The sequence below is a fragment of the Bufo gargarizans genome, chromosome 2, assembly GCF_014858855.1.
Source record: "Bufo gargarizans isolate SCDJY-AF-19 chromosome 2, ASM1485885v1, whole genome shotgun sequence".
Taxonomy (NCBI): domain Eukaryota; kingdom Metazoa; phylum Chordata; class Amphibia; order Anura; family Bufonidae; genus Bufo; species Bufo gargarizans.
Window position 1 is genome coordinate 701,622,288 of NC_058081.1, and position 18,791 is coordinate 701,641,078.

The following is an 18,791-nucleotide window of genomic DNA, read 5'->3' on the forward strand; positions in this document are numbered from 1 at the left end:
GCGGATTGTCCGCTCGCAATCCTGATCATGTGAATTTAGCCTTAAAGGGAACCTGTCACCGGGATTTGGGGTATAGAGCTGAGGACATAGGTTGCTAGATGGCCGCTAGCACATCCGCAATACCCAGTCCCCATAGCTCTGTGTGCTTTTATTGTGTCAAAAAACGATTTGATACATATGCAATTTAACCTGAGATGAGTCCTGTCCCCGACTCATCTCACATACAGGACTCATCTCAGGTTAATTTGCATATGTATCAAATCGTTTTTTTGACACAATAAAAGCACACAGAGCTATGGGGACTGGGTATTGCGGATGTGCTAGCAGCCCATGTCCCCAGCTCTATACACAAAATCCCGGTGACAGGTTCCTTTTAAAGTCCTTATTCCCACGTCTGTACTGACATCAGTGACAAAATGGTCAGTGTTTCATCCGTGAAGATGTCCGTGGTTTGCCCGTTTTTCCTCTCTGTGTCATAGGCACCGCTTCTTGGTCTCATTGCTTTCCTGCAGTTATCGGCTTATGTTATTCTAATCCTGCCTGGAATGATATCACCTCTGTGTATAGATAAGACAAGATCCACCATTCACAATTCTTATCTATTCTCTCCTTGTACAATGACCTCTGAACAGGTCACAGAGCATGCCCATAGAAGTCTGTGAGGTCCCCCTCCTGACCATTGTGTCTGTGGCCCATGGGGCTGCCGTCAAGAAATATTCTTAATTCTCTATTCTCTCTCTTAGATACATGCCTCAGCAGACAGGGCTTAGATACAGCAGCCGGTATCAGACATGACAGGATTAGATTCAGCAGACTGTATCACAGGATAGGATTAGAGACAGCCCCTCAGCAGACAGTATCACATATGGCAGGATTATATACAGACAGTATCACATATGGCAGGATTAGATACAGCTGCTCAGCAGACAGTATCACACAAGACAGGATTAGATACAGACAGTATCACATATGACAGGATTAGATACAGCTGCTCAGCAGACAGTATCACACAAGACAGGATTAGATACAGACAGTATCACATATGACAGGATTAGATACAGACAGTATCACATATGGCAGGATTAGATACAGACAGTATCACATATGGCAGGATTAGATACAGCTGCTCAGCAGACAGTATCACACAAGACAGGATTAGATACAGACAGTATCACATATGACAGGATTAGATACAGCTGCTCAGCAGACAGTATCACACAAGACAGGATTAGATACAGACAGTATCACATATGACAGGATTAGATACAGACAGTATCACATATGACAGGATTAGATACAGACAGTATCACATATGGCAGGATTAGATACAGACAGTATCACATATGGCAGGATTAGATACAGACAATATCACATATGGCAGGATTAGATACAGCTGCTCAGCAGACTATTACATATGGCAGGATTAGATACAGACAGTATCACACATGACAGGATTAGATACAGACAGTATCACACATGGCAGGATTAGATACAGACAGTATCACATTTGGCAGGATTAGATACAGACAGTATCACATTTGGCAGGATTAGATACAGACAGTATCACATTTGGCAGGATTAGATACAGACAGTATCACATTTGGCAGACTTAGATACAGACAGTATCACACATGACAGGATTAGATACAGCAGCTCAGTAGACAGTATCACACACAGTAGAATTACATAGAGCAGAGTATCGCACATAAGCTTAGATACAGCAGCTCACATGATGGGCTTAGCTACAGCAGCAGGTTCTGTTTACAGTCTGCGATGTTTCCCATACAACGTGTGCTCCTTGGTAATGACAGGAACATTCAGTCCTGTCGTCTTTCTCTTCTCTAGTAGCTCCTCCCACGGCCGTGCAGGGGGGCGGGTCTCGGTTGCCTAGGTTACAACCTCGCTCGCACAATTGCTTCCTTTGACACGAGTTTATTTCCGGTGTTGTGATCTCACTTCGCCACAAGGGGGAGGCACAATATAAGTTACACGCACAAGCCGAAAGCTTCCGAATTATACCGAACGCTCTCGTTTGATCACGCCCCTTCCAATCCGTGCATCTTTTAAGACCCCGCCCACTGCGCTGTAGCCCGCCTCTGTGTCAGAGTGTACTCTTTGTGATCACGCCTCTTTGCGATGTATTCCGAGGCTCTTATTGACCCCGCCCCACCGTTAAACCACTCCCATCCTCTCCGGCGATTGGTTCGCGAGCTCGGCAACAGAGAATCTCTTCCTGCAATGAACCAACACGAGCGTCTCCGAAGATTGCCGAGCTTTCTTCGGCGACTCCACCCCCTTTCCGAGCGCTCCCGAACGCTGTCGGAGATTGCCGAGCGTCCGTCCTGCCGGACTGCTGGAGGCGGACGCAGCGCCATGTTGGATGCTCCGGTGTCTGAGTGAGGAAAATCACCGGTATCTTTCCGCATTCCCCAGACTGACAGCGGCTCCCGTGTCCCCAAGGCCGCGCTCCCATGAGGGTCCGCCCCTGAGCCCGGCCCGGCCATGAGTTTACCGCACAAGCCGGCCCTGAAATCCGCCGCACCCACCGGAGCCGGGACCGGGGTGCTGGGGCCTCCCCCCTCTGCTGCCGTGCCCGCTGCTGTGCCCAGCTCCGCCGTGCCTCCTCCTCCCTCTTCGGCTTCCTCTGCAGCCGCCTCACACCCCGGAATCCGGGCCCTGCAGCCGCCGCCTGCCGCAGCGTATCCTTCACCGGACACCGTTATATCGGTGCACAATCCCGGAGCCCGATCACAGGCAGGGAGCGTTACACACGTATTACACTGCAGCCTCCATCATATTACACTGCAGCCTCCATCATATTACACTGCAGCCTCCATCATATTACACTGCAGCCTCCATCATATTACACTGCAGCCTCCATCATATTACACTGCAGCCCCCATCATTGTACACATATTACACTCCAACCCCCATCATTGTACACCTATTACACTCCAACCCCCATCATTATACACCTATACACTCCAACCCCATCATATACACACATACACTCCAACCCCATCATTATAAATATACAGTCCAACCCACATCAGGATACACATATACACTCCAACCCACATCATACACAATTACACGCCAACCCCATCATTATACACAGATTACACCCAACCCCCACATGAACACAGATTACACCCCAACCCCCAGGAGACACATATACACCCCACCCCCATCATTGATACACATATTACACGCCAACCCCATGCAGAACACAGAGACACCAACCCCCAGCATTATAACATATTACACTCCAACCCCCAGCAAGAGCAGGGACACCCAACCCCACAATATCCATAGGACACTCAACCCCAGCAGAGACATAGGACACGCCAACACCCATATACCGAGGACACGCCAACCCCCACAGGAGACCCAGATGACACCAACCCCCAGCAGACCCGAGACACGCCAACCCCCAGCAGGAGACCCAGATACACCCAACCCCAGGGAGACCCAGATGGAACGCCAACCCCCACATCAGGACCCATATGACACTCCAACCCCCAGGATACCCATATTACACTCCAACCCCATCATTATACACATTACACTCCAACCCCCATCATATACACATTACACTCCAATCCCTCATTATACACATATTACACTCCAACCCCAGCATATACACATATTACACTCCAACCCTCATCATTATACACATATTACACTCCAACCCCCATCATTATATACATATTACACTCCAACCCCCATCATTATACACATATTACACTCCAGCACTGTTATGCATACGCGGAGCAGCCGCTCTGTAGACCAATCGGATTCAGGCGGAGGTTAGTAAATAAAACCGGAATAATCTGATTGGTCGGCAGCAGCTCCGCTTTATATCGCTGCTGGTTTTACGTTTACGGCCTATAGATAATGGAAGCCCCGGGCTGTGCTCCCCGCCCCGTGAGTATAACCTCGGTGTGCGTTGTCATCTGTGCGCTGCCTCAGAGACCCCCGTACTGGTCGCTTACTGTTCAGGCTTTTAACTGCATAGAAAGTTTGGACATTGCTGCCATTTGGGTGGCGAGGGCAGTACCACGCTGGTGTGAATGGTGGCCAAGACAGTGACACATGGGGTGGTGGCAGTGACACGTGTGGTGGGGGGAAGTGATAGGACAGTGACACGAGGGGGATGACAGGACAGTGACACGCTGACACGTGGGGGGGGGGGGGTGACTGGACAGTGGTGCGCTGACACATGGCAGGGATGACAAGACAGTGACTCCCTGACACGGGAATGACAGGACAATTGTGCGCTGACACGTGGAGGGCTGACGGGACAGTGGCGCGCTGACACATGGGGGGGGGAGATGACAGGACAGTGGTGCGCTGACACATGGGGGGGAGATGACAGTGGCGCGCTGACACGTGGGGGGGAGATGACAGTGGCGCGCTGACACGTGGGGGGGAGATGACAGGACAGTGGCGCGCTGACACGTGGGGGGAAGATGACAGGACAGTGGCGCACTAACAGGTGGGGCGGATGGAAATTACTGCCATTTGGGCTGCGAGGTGGACAGGACAGTAGCACGCTGACATGTGGTGTGGATGAAAGGATAGTGGTGTGCTGACACGGGGGGGGGGGAATGACAGGACAGTAGTGATACTCTGACACGGGGGGGGGGGGGGGAATGACAGGACAGTAGTGATACTCTGACACAGGGGGCATGACAGGACAGTGGCCTGCTTACACATGGGGGGTGACAGGACAGTGACAAATTGACACGTGTGGGGAGGTGACAGGATAGTGGCATGCTGACACGCGGGGGGAGGGGTGACAGGACAGTGGCGTGCTGACACGGGGGGGGGGGAATGACAGGACAGTAGTGATACTCTGACACGGGGGGGGGGGGAATGACAGGACAGTAGTGATACTCTGACACAGGGGGCATGACAGGACAGTGGCCTGCTTACACATGGGGGGTGACAGGACAGTGACAAATTGACACGTGTGGGGAGGTGACAGGATAGTGGCATGCTGACACGCGGGGGGGGGGGTGACAGGACAGTGGCGTGCTGACACGGGGGGGGGGGGGGGGGAATTACAGGACAGTGGCGCGCTGACACGTTGGGGGGATGGAAATTGCTGCCAATTGGTCGGCGAGGGCAGTACACGCTAGTGTGAATGGTGGACAGGACAGTGACACTCATGGGGGGGTTAGAGGTCAGTGGCACGCTGACACATGGAGGGGTTGATAGGACAGTGGCTCTGACACGTGCGGGGGGAAGACAGGACAGTAGCGCGCTGAAACGTGGGGGGATGACAGGACAGTGGCGCAGTAACAGGTAGGAGGGATTAGAAATTGCTGTCATTTGGTCTGTGAGGGCAGTACCACGCTGGTGTGAATAGTGGACTGGACAGTGACACTCTTGACGCATGGGTGGGGGATGAGAGGACAGTGGCGCGCTGACACGTGCAACGGGGATGACAGGACAGTGGCGCGCTGACACGTGCAAGGGGGGTGACAGGACAGTGGCGCGCTGATACGTGCGAGGGGGATGACAGGACAGTGACACGCTGACACGTGCGAGGGGGATGACAGGACAGTGACGCGCTGACACGTGCGAGGGGATGACCGGACAGTGGCGCGCTGACATGTGCAAGGGGGATGAGAGTACAGTGGCGCGCTGACACGTGCGAGGGGGATGACAGGACAGTGGCGCGCTGACACGTGCGAGGGGGATGACAGGACAGTGGCGCGCTGACACGTGCGAGGGGGATGACAGGACAGTGGCCCGCTGACACGTGCGAGGGGGATGACAGGACAGTGGCGCGCTGACACGTGCGAGGGGGATGACAGGACAGTGGCCCGCTGACACGTGCGAGGGGGATGACAGGACAGTGGCCCGCTGACACGTGCGAGGGGGGTGACAGGACAGTGGCCCGCTGACACGTGCGAGGGGGATGACAGGACAGTGGCCCGCTGACACGTGCGAGGGGGATGACAGGACAGTGGCTGACACGTGGTGGGGAATAAGAGCACAGTGGTGCGCTGACACGTCAGGGTGAAGACAGGACAGTTGCGCTCTGAAACGTGGGGGGATGACAGGACAGTGGCGCACTAACAGGTAGGGGGGATGGAAATTGTTGTCATTTGGTCTGCGAGGGCAATACCACGCTGGTGTAAATAGTGGACAGGACAGTGACACCCGGAGGGTGGGTGACAGTACAGTGACACTCTGACATGTGTGGGGGATGAGAGGACAGAGACACGCTGACATGTGGGGGGGAAGGAAGACAGGACAGTGGCGCGCTGACACGTGCGGGGGGGGGGCTGACACTTGCGAGCGGGGTGACAGGACAGTGGCGCGCTGACACGTGCGGGGGGGGCTGGCAGGACAGTGGTGTGCTGACACTTGCGAGCGGGGTGACAGGACAGTGGCGCGCTGACACATGCGAGGGGAATGACAGGACAGTGGTGCGCTGACACGTGCGAGGGGGATGACAGGACAGTGGCACACTGACACGTGGGGTGGGATGACAGGACAGTGGCACACTGACACGTGGGGTGGGATGACAGGACAGTGGCACACTGACATGTGGAGTGGGATGACAGGACAGTGGCGCGCTGACAGGTGGGGGATGGTAGGACGGTGGTGCTCTGACACATGGGATGACAGGACCGTGGCATGTTGACACGGGGGGTGGTGACAGGACAGTCAATGGCACGTTGACACGTGGGGGGTGACGGAACAGTGGTGCGCTGACATTTTTGTGGGGGGATGACAGGACAGTGGCACGTTGACACATGGGGGGGTGACAGTACAGTGGTGCGCTTACACATGGGGGAGGTGACGGGACAGTGGCTCATTGACATGTGGGGGGTGGCTGGATGCTGAAAATGATGCGCACACATTGGGGTTCCCCTTTGTATTGGGGCTCATTGACTATCTTGTAGGCGCAGGGTTCCCCGGTGCTCTGTGTCTGTGTCCTGTAGTAGTGGGATTCACCTTTTAGTCGGGGCGTTACTGTGTCTCTGCACTGTTGGGGCAGGGTTCTCCTGTGCTTTGTGACGCTCTGTATTTTAGGAGCGGGGTTCCTCTGTCTATTGACGGGGTCACTGGGGTACATTTATCAAAAGTGGTGTAAAGGAAAACTGGCTTAGTTACACATAGCAACCAATCAGATTCCATCTTTCAGAGGCGATTGAAAAAAAAAAAAAAAAAGTTGGAATCTGGTTGGTTGCTATGGGCAACTAAGTTTTCCTTTACACCAGTTTTGATAAATCTCCTCCACTGTCTCTTTGTACTGTGGGCTGTAGTAGTGGGGTTACCCTGTGTATTTAGAGGGGGGGGGGGGGGCTGTGTTTTTCTGTACTGTTCTAGCGGGCTTCCCCGTATATTGGGGGTGTTGGTGACTTCTGTAGAAGAGTAGTTCCCCTGTTATTTGAGGCTCAGTGGGGGGATATGTACTAGATACAGTACAGATGGGAAACCTTCTTGGCGCAACACGGCTTCATTGGATGTTGTTTTAAACTCTTTTTAAACTCTTTAAAAAAGTGTTTAAAACAACATCCAATGAAGTCGTGTTGCGCCAAGAAGGTATCCCATCTGTACTGTATCTAGTACATATCCCCCCACTGTACTGTACCTAGTACATATCCCCCACTGAAACTGGCATCACTCCTCCGGAGAACCGGCCACTCCACTCACGAGGATTGAGAGGTACCGGCAGCACCAACCTATCGCCAACATGAGTATTGTGCCCTTTTGATGCACAACAATTGGCTACCACCCCCCTTTTTTTTGTTCTCTTTTATACCTTTTTAATTTCCTACTGCTCTGAGCGCCTCTCCCTTTCTCGACACACGTACTGTTATTTGAGGAGTCAGTGACTTTGTAAAGAAGGAGCAGGTTCACCTGTATATTAGGGGTGTTGTTGACTCTCTTTTGTAGGAGCAGGGTTCCCCTGTATATTGGGGGTCTAAGTGAGTCTGTTCTGCAGGAGCGGGATACCCCTGTATATTGGGGGTCTCAGTGAGTCTGTTCTGCAGGAGCGGGATACCCCTGTATATTGGGGGTCTGGGTGACTGTCCTTTAGGAGCAGGTTCCCCTGTATATTGGAGGCCTTGGTGACTCTTATCCTGCAGCAGTGGGGTTCCCCTGTATATTGGGGGTGACTCTGTCCTGTGTGCGGGGATCCCCTGTACATTGGGGTGGCTCTGTCCTGTGTGCAGGGATCCCCTGTATATTGGGGGTGACTGTCCTGTGTGCGGGGTTCCCCTGTATATTGGGGGTGACTGTCCTGTGTGGGGTTCCCCTGTATATTGGGGGTGACTGTCCTGTGTGCGGGGTTCCCCTATATATTAGGGGTGGCTCTGTCCTGTGTGCGGGGATCCCCTGTACATTGGGGGTGACTGTCCTGTGTGCGGGGATCCCCTGTACATTGGGGGTGACTGTCCTGTGTGCGGGGATCCCCTGTACATTGGGGTGGCTCTGTCCTGTGTGCGGGGCCCCTCCTGCGCTCTATATTTAGCAGGCCACCCTCTTGCTCAATCCTCTGACTCATCCCGATGCTTTCTGTTTTCGTTTCTCTCTCTGACCTTTCTCTGAGTTCAGCAGGAAGTTGTTGTTCTGCTGCGCTCGTCCTGCGCTCTGACATAGTGCCGGCCGAGTGACAAAACCTCAGTCTCTGGCTGTAATCAGGATTCACTGACTGCAAGCAGAGATGTTGAGTTTGCTTTTTGAGACTAGATTCTGTATGTCAGGCTGTAAATCTCCGGGGCGGGGGGGGGGGTGGTGTTTATATCGAGAGCCATGTGACTGGCGCAGCATGTTTACATGATACCATCAGCAGAATGGGGGGCAGCACACGTCCCCCGTGTGATGTGAGCATCTTTTGGGGACAATCGTCAAACACCCCATTCCCGATAACAAGCTGTCCCATGCTGCTGCACGTAGCTCGGCTGAAGAGCTGACAGTCGTTTGCTTTCCCCAGCAGATCATGTCTGTATGTATATTGGCTGAGGAGATGGTAATGAGGGGCTTGTATTGTTGTGGAGACCTCATTTTATTCTGCTGTGTATGGAGGGGGGCTCCGGCAGTGATATATGGGGCATATAACCTTGGAGAGCATGCTCCTCGGCTCTGCCCCCCCCCGGTCTGCTGCTCTGGCAGGGATGTGGTGCAATGTTTGCAGCTTGTGTACCGTCTGCTGCTGTGTAGATGTAAAGCACCTGACAAAGACGTAGTGTTCTGACCCGGAGTAACCCCGTCCTGTGTGTCTGGATTATGTGTCTCTGCCTCCTGGATGTGAGGAGCTCTGCTGTCACTCTTCACCCGGCACTTACATGAGTCACATCTGCAGAACACGGAGCTCCTGATCATAGGGGCCACGACTGTGAGGACCCCAAAACTGTCCGACTGCTTTAAGAGCTCCCCGAGAGTACCTGGCTGCAAGGACCCTGAGACTTGACTGGTGACTGTCAGGACCCTGAGACTGCCCTAAGAGCTGTGAGGACCCTGTGACTACCTGGCCACGAGAACCGCAGGACTCCTCAGAGTACCTGAGTGCGAGCTCCGGAGCTGCTCCGATCACGTGAGACCCCCTCAGCTGCCGCCAGAATGTAGTAGTGATTCCCGCTGTTGGCTCCTGGTTGTAAGGTTTCAGACTCTTTGCTCCTACTCAGCACCCTGGACACGAGATCAGAGGTTCGGCTGTGATGGGGAAGCCGGGGGTGTACGTGCAGGTATGAGAGACTGCGCCGTCTTGTGTGTATTGTCTGCTACGTAGATGGTATCTTTACTATATGCGCCGAAGAAATTACCATAGTACAATGTGCCCCTGTCACTGTCACCCTTGTGTTTGGCCTGTGATGTCACTTGTTAAGGCTTGTTTACACCCGCCCCCACCCTTTGTTATGGTCTTCACATCTTACGTAAATTTCTTACCATAGACCTATCTAGCACTTACCAGAAAATAGAGGAGAACCTGGACCTGGTGGTTTATTATATGGCCCGTCTGTTATGTTGTCCACCATGTTATGCTGTCAGGTAGTATATTATATTGTGGGGATGTATGTTACAATGTCAGTGGTATATTATATTGTTGTCTGGGCTGTTGTGTTGTATTATCTGGGTGTAAGTTGTATTTACAGGTGGTTTATTGTCCGGGTGTATGTTATAACGGGATGTTTTATATTATATTGTCCAGGTGTATGTTATAACTGCAAGTAGTATATTGTCTGAGTGTATGTTACAGTGTCTTGTGGTACATTGTCAAAGTGTTATGTTGTACTGTCAGGTGGTATATTGTTTCCATGTATGGTGTATTTTAAGGTGGAATATAATTGTATGTTGTCCAGGGTATTTAGTCTGATTGTATTATAATGATGTCAGGTGGTATATTGTCCAGGTGTACGTTATAATATCAGGTGATATATTGTCCGGTTGGATGTTATAATGTCCGGTGGTATGTTGTTTGGATGTATGTTGTATTTTATGGCGGTATATTAGTGTATATTGTTGGGGGGTATATAGTCGAAGTGTATTATAATGATGTTAGATGGTATATTATGCAGGTGTATCAGGTGGTAATATTTTCCGGGTGTATGTTATAATGTCAGGTGGTATATTGTCCGGGTGTATCCTGTAATGTCAGGTGGTATATTGTCCGGGTGTATCCTGTAATGTCAGGTGGTATATTGTCCGGGTGTATCCTGTAATGTCAGGTGGTATATTGTCCGGGTGTATGCTGTAATGTCAGGTGGCATATTGTCCGGGTGTATGTTATAATGTCAGATGGTATATTGTCCGAGTGTATGCTGTAATGTCAGGTGGTATATTGTCCGAGTGTATGCTGTAATGTCAGGTGGTATATTGTCCGAGTGTATGCTGTAATGTCAGGTGGTATATTGTCCGGGTGTATGCTGTAATGTCAGGTGGTATATTGTCCGGGTGTATGCTGTAATGTCAGGTGGTATATTGTCCGGGTGTATGCTGTAATGTCAGGTGGCATATTGTCCGGGTGTATGTTGTAATGTCAGGTGGCATATTGTCCGGGTGTATGTTGTAATGTCAGGTGGCATATTGTCCGGGTGTATGCTGTAATGCCAGGTGGTATATTGTCCGGGTGTATGCTGTAATGTCAGGTGGTATATTGTCCGGGTGTATGTTGTAATGTCAGGTGGCATACTGTCCGAGGGTCTGCTGTAATGTCAGGTGGTATATTGTCCGAGTGTATGCTGTAATGTCAGGTGGCATATTGTCCGGGTGTATGTTGTAATGTCAGGTGGCATATTGTCCGGGTGTATGTTATAATGTCAGGTGGTATATTGTTCTGGTGTATGCTGTAATGTCAGGTGGTATATTATATTGTCTGGGTGTATGGCTTTCATAATGCACCAGGCTGATTGTTGGCATCTGATGGTTGGGCCCAGCGACGGCTCTCCGCTCCCTCGCCATGCTCTGCTGCAGTGGATAGAACCTGCTCCTGACTCGCTGCTTAGCTCAGCCAAAACCCATCCGGATGGGAGGGAGAGGGGGTCCGGGCTGCAGCTGGAGCGATGGGAGCAGCCAGCTCCGTGCTGGAACAACGGCAGTCTTGACGCTTCCTCCCCCACATGTCCGATCCCCTCTTGAATAAAAGGCCGTCTCTGTCCTGCCGGGGAGCGTGGACTGGACGTAGCGCTGCTGCTTTCTGTCGCACTGTCTCAGTAGTAATCACAGTGTGATGCACAGTGGTGGGGGTTCATGGGGCGAGGAGCTTTAAAGGCTGAGCATCCAGCTCTGGTTGACTCTGTCCTCCATGACAGTCTGTGCAGGGAGGGCTCCTTCACTCCGCAGGCAGTGGTGGGCAGCATTACCCCTACAAGGCAGTGAAGGGGACCCCCGTTCCTGGCCAGTAGGGGCGCCCTTTACTCACAGCGTGTTATGGGCAGTGCGCCAGGTTTGGTTCAGCTGGTGAGGTCCTGGGGGCTGCCTTCTGTACATTGCAGCCGCTCATGAATGGTGAGGCGCAGACAAGGCGGTCATTGTGTCCGGTCCACAGAGGTTGGCATCCAGCTCTCCCATTGTGTGCCATTCCGCCGTGGCAGCGCTGGTGTTTCCGGGTGTGTCTTCCTTAACCAACACGGTTAGACTCTCTCGGGGAGCGCTGCCGCAGGGCCTCGATGAACGCATCTTCTCCCCATCTGCCGTCTACAGCACTGTAAGTACACGCTGACCCTTCCCAGAGGGCACATTCCAGTGTATGGTCAGGGACTCTACACCGGGAATGTTCCGTTCACTGACAGCAAGCATACCTTGAGAATGTACACAGATGGAGACACAAAGGATTTGGATTTGGCTCTCTGGACAAGCTCTTAAAGGAGTATCACTAAGGTGGTCCGTCACTGAACTAATCTCTGGGGTGCAGCCACCGAGACCCCCACAGATTAGGAGAGTAGATGGGCAGTTCTCTACCTGACAGTTTGTTCTGGTAGAGAGAGGGTCCCCGTGTCACCCGCTGTCACTGTGTTCTTTCCTGCAGGTCGCTGCACAGGTAGCGAGACAGCCCGGCCCGCCAGCCCCCTCCCCCTATTCTACGCATGACTTGACCAAGGGCCATCCAAACTTGGCCGCCACACCTCCAGGACATGCTTCTTCTCCAGGACTCTCACAGGTGAGACAAGGGGAGCGTCTGTCTAATTGCTGGAGGGAGCTACGTCCGGCAGTATGGGTCCTGCGCGGTTACAGACGCATAGTTGCAAAGTAGGAGGAGGCAGGTCCCCAGCAGCACAGAGTATTTCAGTAGAAGGGGATGATGCTCCTGTGGGGAGGTCACAGACGGTGAGGTAAGGCGATATCTAGCAGCAGCTTTCTCGTCATGCAGTGTCCCAGTGGCACAGAGTATTTCAGGACAGGGGGCATACTGATGATGTGGGAGGTCAGAGTATAGAACTACATAGTAGAAGGGTACTCTGCAGCACAGAGTATTTCAGGAGAGTGCTGATGTTGTGGGAGGTCAGAGAACTACATAGAAGGGAACTCTGCAGCACAGAGTATTTCAGGAGAGGGGAGTGCTGATGTTGGGGGAATGTCAGAGAATGAGAACCACATAGTAGAAGGGCACTCTGCAGCGCGGAGTATTTTAGGAGAGTGCTGATGTGGGCGGTCAGAGAACTACATAGCAGAAGGGTACTCTGCAGCGCAGAGTATTGCAGGAGAGTGCTGATGTTGTGGGATGTCAGAGAGCTACATATTAGAAGGGCATTCTGCAGCACAGAGTATTTTACGAGAGTACTAATGTTGTGGGAGGTCAGAGAATGAGAACTACATGGTAAAAGGGCACTCTGCAGCACAATGTATTTCAGGAGAGGTGTATCTTGCTTTTTTTGGGAGGTCACACTGAGGTGAGTGGATGGAGTGGGGTCCCTATCCCAGTAGATCAGGGATAAGCAATCTTCGGCACTCCGGCTGCTGTGAAACCACAACTCCCAGCGTGCACGCTTAATCGGCTGTTCTTGTAACCCCTGTAGTAGTGAGAGGAGGATTCTGGGAGTTGTAGTTTCAGAACAGCTGGAGTGCCTGTAGTAGGTGATTACATTGGGATCTTCGGTATGTGGCGGTCTGTACTCTGATCGCTTCTCCTCAGAGGGTGTGAAGAGTAATTAAGGGTAATTTACTACTGTTACATCTGATTACCAGCCCTGCTCCCAGCTTGGGAAATTGCAGGTTCCGGTGCCCATGAGCAGCCCCCCCCCCCATTATTTCTCAATATAGCAGTTTATTTTTAGTCTAGTGACTGCGCCGCTTCATTAACATGCAAGATGCTCAGTCACACAGAGAAAGTGGGGGTTGTCCTCCTGTCTGTTCCACCTGGCTCATCAAACTCATGAACAGCCCTAATGATGAGGTATAGGGTCTGTATAAGAGGTCCGGGACCCCTGGCACTGATACTTTCCAGAGTCAGAGACCCAAACACACTGCTCCCCCCTACAGGTGGTGCCAGGTACAGCATCCTGGATGTGACCGTATATTCATGAGGACCTTGTCCATGGGTGGTACTGTGCACTGCCCATACCCACTGAATAATAGCACAAAGTGAGAGAGGTACACAGGACAGGAGAAGTGGTACTGTGCAGTGCCCATATATACAGAATAAGAGCAGATACTGAGGATTACACCCAGTATACAGGACAGGAGAAGTGGTACTGTGCAGTGTCCATATATACAGAATAAGAGCAGATACTGAGGATTACACCCAGTATACAGGACAGGAGAAGTGGTACAGTGCAGTGTCCATATATACAGAGTAAGAGCAGATACTGAGGATTACACCCAGTATACAGGACAGGAGAAGTGGTACTGTGCAGTGTCCATATATACAGGATAAGAGCAGATACTGAGGATTACACCCAGTATACAGGACAGGAGAAGTGGTACAGTGCAGTGTCCATATATACAGAGTAAGAGCAGATACTGAGGATTACACTCAGCATACAGGACAGGAGAAGTGGTACTGTGCAGTGTCCATATATACAGAATAAGAGCAGATACTGAGGATTACACCCAGTATACAGGACAGGAGAAGTGGTACTGTGCAGTGTCCATATATACAGAATAAGAGCAGATACTGAGGATTACACCCAGTATACAGGACAGGAGAAGTGGTACTGTGCAGTGTCCATATATACAGGAATAAGAGCAGATACTGAGGATTACACCCAGTATACAGGACAGGAGAAGTGGTACTGTGCAGTGTCCATATATACAGAATAAGAGCAGATACTGAGGATTACATCCAGTATACAGGACAGGAGAAGTGGTACTGTGCAGTGTCCGTATATACAGAATAAGAGCAGATACTGAGGATTACACCCAGTATACAGGACAGGAGAAGTAGTACTGTGCAGTGTCCATATATACAGAATAAGAGCAGATACTGAGGATTACACCCAGTATACAGGACAGGAGAAGTGGTACTGTGCAGTGTCCATATATACAGAATAAGAGCAGATACTGAGGATTACACCCAGTATACAGGACAGGAGAAGTGGTACTGTGCAGTGTCCATATATACAGAATAAGAGCAGATACTGAGGATTACACCCAGTATACAGGACAGGAGAAGTGGTACTGTGCAGTGTCCATATATACAGAATAAGAGCAGATACTGAGGATTACACCCAGTATACAGGACAGGAGAAGTGGTACTGTGCAGTGTCCATATATACAGAATAAGAGCAGATACTGAGGATTACACCCAGTATACAGGACAGGAGAAGTGGTACTGTGCAGTGTCCATATATACAGAATAAGAGCAGATACTGAGGATTACACCCAGTATACAGGACAGGAGAAGTGGTACTGTGCAGTGTCCGTATATACAGAATAAGAGCAGATACTGAGGATTACACCCAGTATACAGGACAGGAGAAGTGGTACTGTGCAGTGTCCATATATACAGAATAAGAGCAGATACTGAGGATTACACCCAGTATACAGGACAGGAGAAGTGGTACTGTGCAGTGTCCATATATACAGAATAAGAGCAGATACTGAGGATTACACCCAGTATACAGGACAGGAGAAGTGGTACTGTGCAGTGTCCATATATACAGAATAAGAGCAGATACTGAGGATTACACCCAGTATACAGGACAGGAGAAGTGGTACTGTGCAGTGTCCATATATACAGAATAAGAGCAGATACTGAGGATTACACCCAGTATACAGGACAGGAGAAGTGGTACTGTGCAGTGTCCGTATATACAGAATAAGAGCAGATACTGAGGATTACACCCAGTATACAGGACAGGAGAAGTGGTACTGTGCAGTGTCCTATATATACAGAATAAGAGCAGATACTGAGGATTACACCCAGTATACAGGACAGGAGACGTGGTACTGTGCAGTGTCCATATATACAGTATAAGAGCAGATACTGAGGATTACACCCAGTATACAGGACAGGAGAAGTGGTACTGTGCAGTGTCCTTATATACAGAATAAGAGCAGATACTGAGGATTACACCCAGTATACAGGACAGGAGAAGTGGTACTGTGCAGTGTCCGTATATACAGAATAAGAGCAGATACTGAGGATTACACCCAGTATACAGGACAGGAGAAGTGGTACTGTGCAGTGTCTGTATATACAGAATAAGAGCAGATACTGAGTATTACACCCCGTATACAGGACAGGAGAAGTGGTACTGTGCAGTGTCCATAAATACAGGATAAGAGCAGATACTGAGGATTACACCCAGTATACAGGACAGGAGAAGTGGTACTGTGCAGTGTCCGTATATACAGAATAAGAGCAGATACTGAGGATTACACCCAGTATACAGGACAGGAGAAGTGGTACTGTGCAGTGTCCATATATACAGGATAAGAGCAGATACTGAGGATTACACCCAGTATACAGGACAGGAGAAGTGGTACTGTGCAGTGTCCATATATACAGAATAGGAGCAGATACTGGGGATTACACCCGGTATACAGGACAGGAGAAGTGGTACTGTGCAGTGTCCATATATACAGAATAAGAGCAGATACTGAGGATTACACCCAGTATACAGGACAGGAGACGTGGTACTGTGCAGTGTCCATATATACAGTATAAGAGCAGATACTGAGGATTACACCCGGTATACAGGACAGGAGAAGTGGTACTGTGCAGTGTCCATATATACAGAATAAGAGCAGATACTGAGGATTACACCCAGTATACAGGACAGGAGAAGTGGTACTGTGCAGTGTTCTTTTATAGAGGTGGTGTATATTTTGCCATGCTTTGTCTCCATCATACAGGCCTCCTACGCCACAGGGCAGAGTGCAGCGGCTCCCACTCTAGTGTATCCTCAGCCACCGCAGACAATGAGTACGCAGCAACAGACCCGCACACCCGTGAGTACTCGCCCGTTTTATTGATGTTATACGTTATTAGATGTGCGAATCCCTTCCAGTGCCGGATACTGTCTGTAGTGTTTGGGGTTGAGGTCTTGGGGTGTAACATCCTCTGCTGTTTTGAAAGAAATTTCAGTAAGGTGTCCTGACAGCAGCCATGTTTCTTCGGCACTGTGCCCCCCAGTTCCTGACATGTGTACACAGTCCGTATAATATTGATGACTGCCTCCCCCCTCCATAGAAGATGGTGAACAGATCTGTGCTTGTACTGATATAATGTACCATCCTGGGCTCAGTCACTCCTACACCCCATCTGCTTAGTGCTGTGGGTGCATGAGTGGAGCGCCCCCTGCCGTTTGTTTCCAGCAATGTGTCATGCTTGGTCAGTTTCCACGTGGAATCAATGGGTTGCATATTAGTGTTGTATCCGTGGTCCAAAAACAGCCGAGAACCACAGTCTTAGTTATCCACGGGTTTCGTCTCCGCACCTGCAATTCCCCATAGGTGTCACGGCTGTCCCCGAGGGCACGACTGGCATAGGAAGTACTGGGCATGCTGTGAGCCTGTCATTCCTTGCTTGCTGGCTCCAGTTACAGCACTGTGCAGGGCGTCTTGCAGGCTGTTGGTTTGGTAGGGCATGCACCCCCAGATCCTCTGTCCTGTAGGCCGTGGCTTATTCCTGTGCTGCTTGACCTTGTGTGTGAGCCGTGTCTGTCGCCTCTCCTTTGTGATTGTCTTTTCGCTCCTCTCTATAGTTTGCAGCTGGACCTCGACCAACACATCACCAGGTACCGTAACCTTCATCGTCCCCGTGTCCCGCTCACCTGCCGCCTGCCACTGACTAACCTCTGAATGTGCACCAGGGTCGATGGGACACGGCAGGGAGTCTTATACTCGGCCACTTCATGTGCAATCAGTAGACGAGTAATAATTCACTGCGATTGAGGCGTCAGGTGGAGGTGACCCCCAGACCCTGCTCCCCTGGATGCTGCTCTTCTGCCTTGTCCCATTGACTCCGTTAGTTTAAGACTCTTCATTTTTCACTACTGTTATTTCTTGGGGGGGTATATTATGACTGTCCTGCCACCTGCTGGTAGAGCCTAGTAATGCACATTTCTGCAGACTGACTTTCCTCGAGGTCTCAGCAGAGCGCTTTCCTGCAGAGCTTACAATCTGTCGGCACATAGACATTAGAGAAAATGTATAAAAAGTCCAAAAATTAAAGGGAATTATGATTGGATGGATGTGCGGGGAGGCGATACTTGGTCTCAGTGTCTTCATAGTTGGTATATGCCCCAGCAGATGAAGCCTCTCTGGAGGAATTTGGGGAGGGGGAGGGGGGGGATAGGACTGTTTGATTCCTTTTACTGATTTCTGTCATATTCCATTGACTTTCCCTTGTTTCTGCTGCTTTCATTTATTCAAGGGAGGATTCAGACCCATTCAGGTAATTGCTAATAATTTCTCCTAGATAATCCATTTTTTTTAATCTACATTGCGTGGGTGGTGCGGGGGCAGGGCCTGGACTGCCCCGTAATAGTATGGGGGGGGGGATCGGTCATGTGAGCACAGCGTGGGCGGCCATTTTCTAGGATGATCCAGTAAGGGGAGGGGGGGTCGATTTTATGACTTGAAATCATAGGGCTGAGGTCTGATTCTTCATCCGATAAATCGCTGCTTCCACTGTGTGCAGATGAACCGTAGAGACTCATTTTTAACATTTTCCATAAAATCTCCACGTAACACTTGAGTAATTCTGTAAATCCTTTCCATCTATCTCGTACTGATCTGATTTAGATTGTGTATTCTGCTCCAGTCACATCCAGAGCTGCAGTCGCAGGGGATATATTGGTCAGCAGCCAGTAGTCTGTAGATATTAGATACCCCACACGGCTCTGTAAAATGTACAGTGGCCCAGCTGTCCCCTTATGTCT

At 50.7% G+C, this 18,791-nt stretch overlaps 1 protein-coding gene across 9 annotated transcripts in view; it reads left to right on the top strand.

The window, feature by feature from the left end:
* Positions 1–2,325: 2,325 nt before the first annotated feature.
* The window catches only part of EIF4G3 (eukaryotic translation initiation factor 4 gamma 3), a 57,419-nt gene continuing 40,953 nt past the window's right edge, over positions 2,326–18,791 (top strand). For 3 of the 9 annotated variants that reach the window (XM_044282462.1, XM_044282463.1, XM_044282464.1), the window contains exons 1-6: positions 2,326–2,699; positions 12,103–12,172; positions 12,494–12,625; positions 16,762–16,857; positions 17,613–17,645; positions 18,284–18,304. In XM_044282462.1, coding sequence (XP_044138397.1) covers positions 2,503–2,699; positions 12,103–12,172; positions 12,494–12,625; positions 16,762–16,857; positions 17,613–17,645; positions 18,284–18,304 — 549 coding nt within the window. In that variant the 5' untranslated portion in view covers positions 2,326–2,502. The remainder of the gene's footprint in view (positions 2,700–12,102; positions 12,173–12,493; positions 12,626–16,761; positions 16,858–17,612; positions 17,646–18,283; positions 18,305–18,791) is intronic. The other 6 variants (XM_044282470.1, XM_044282469.1, XM_044282466.1 and 3 more) reach the window with 3 other exon arrangements.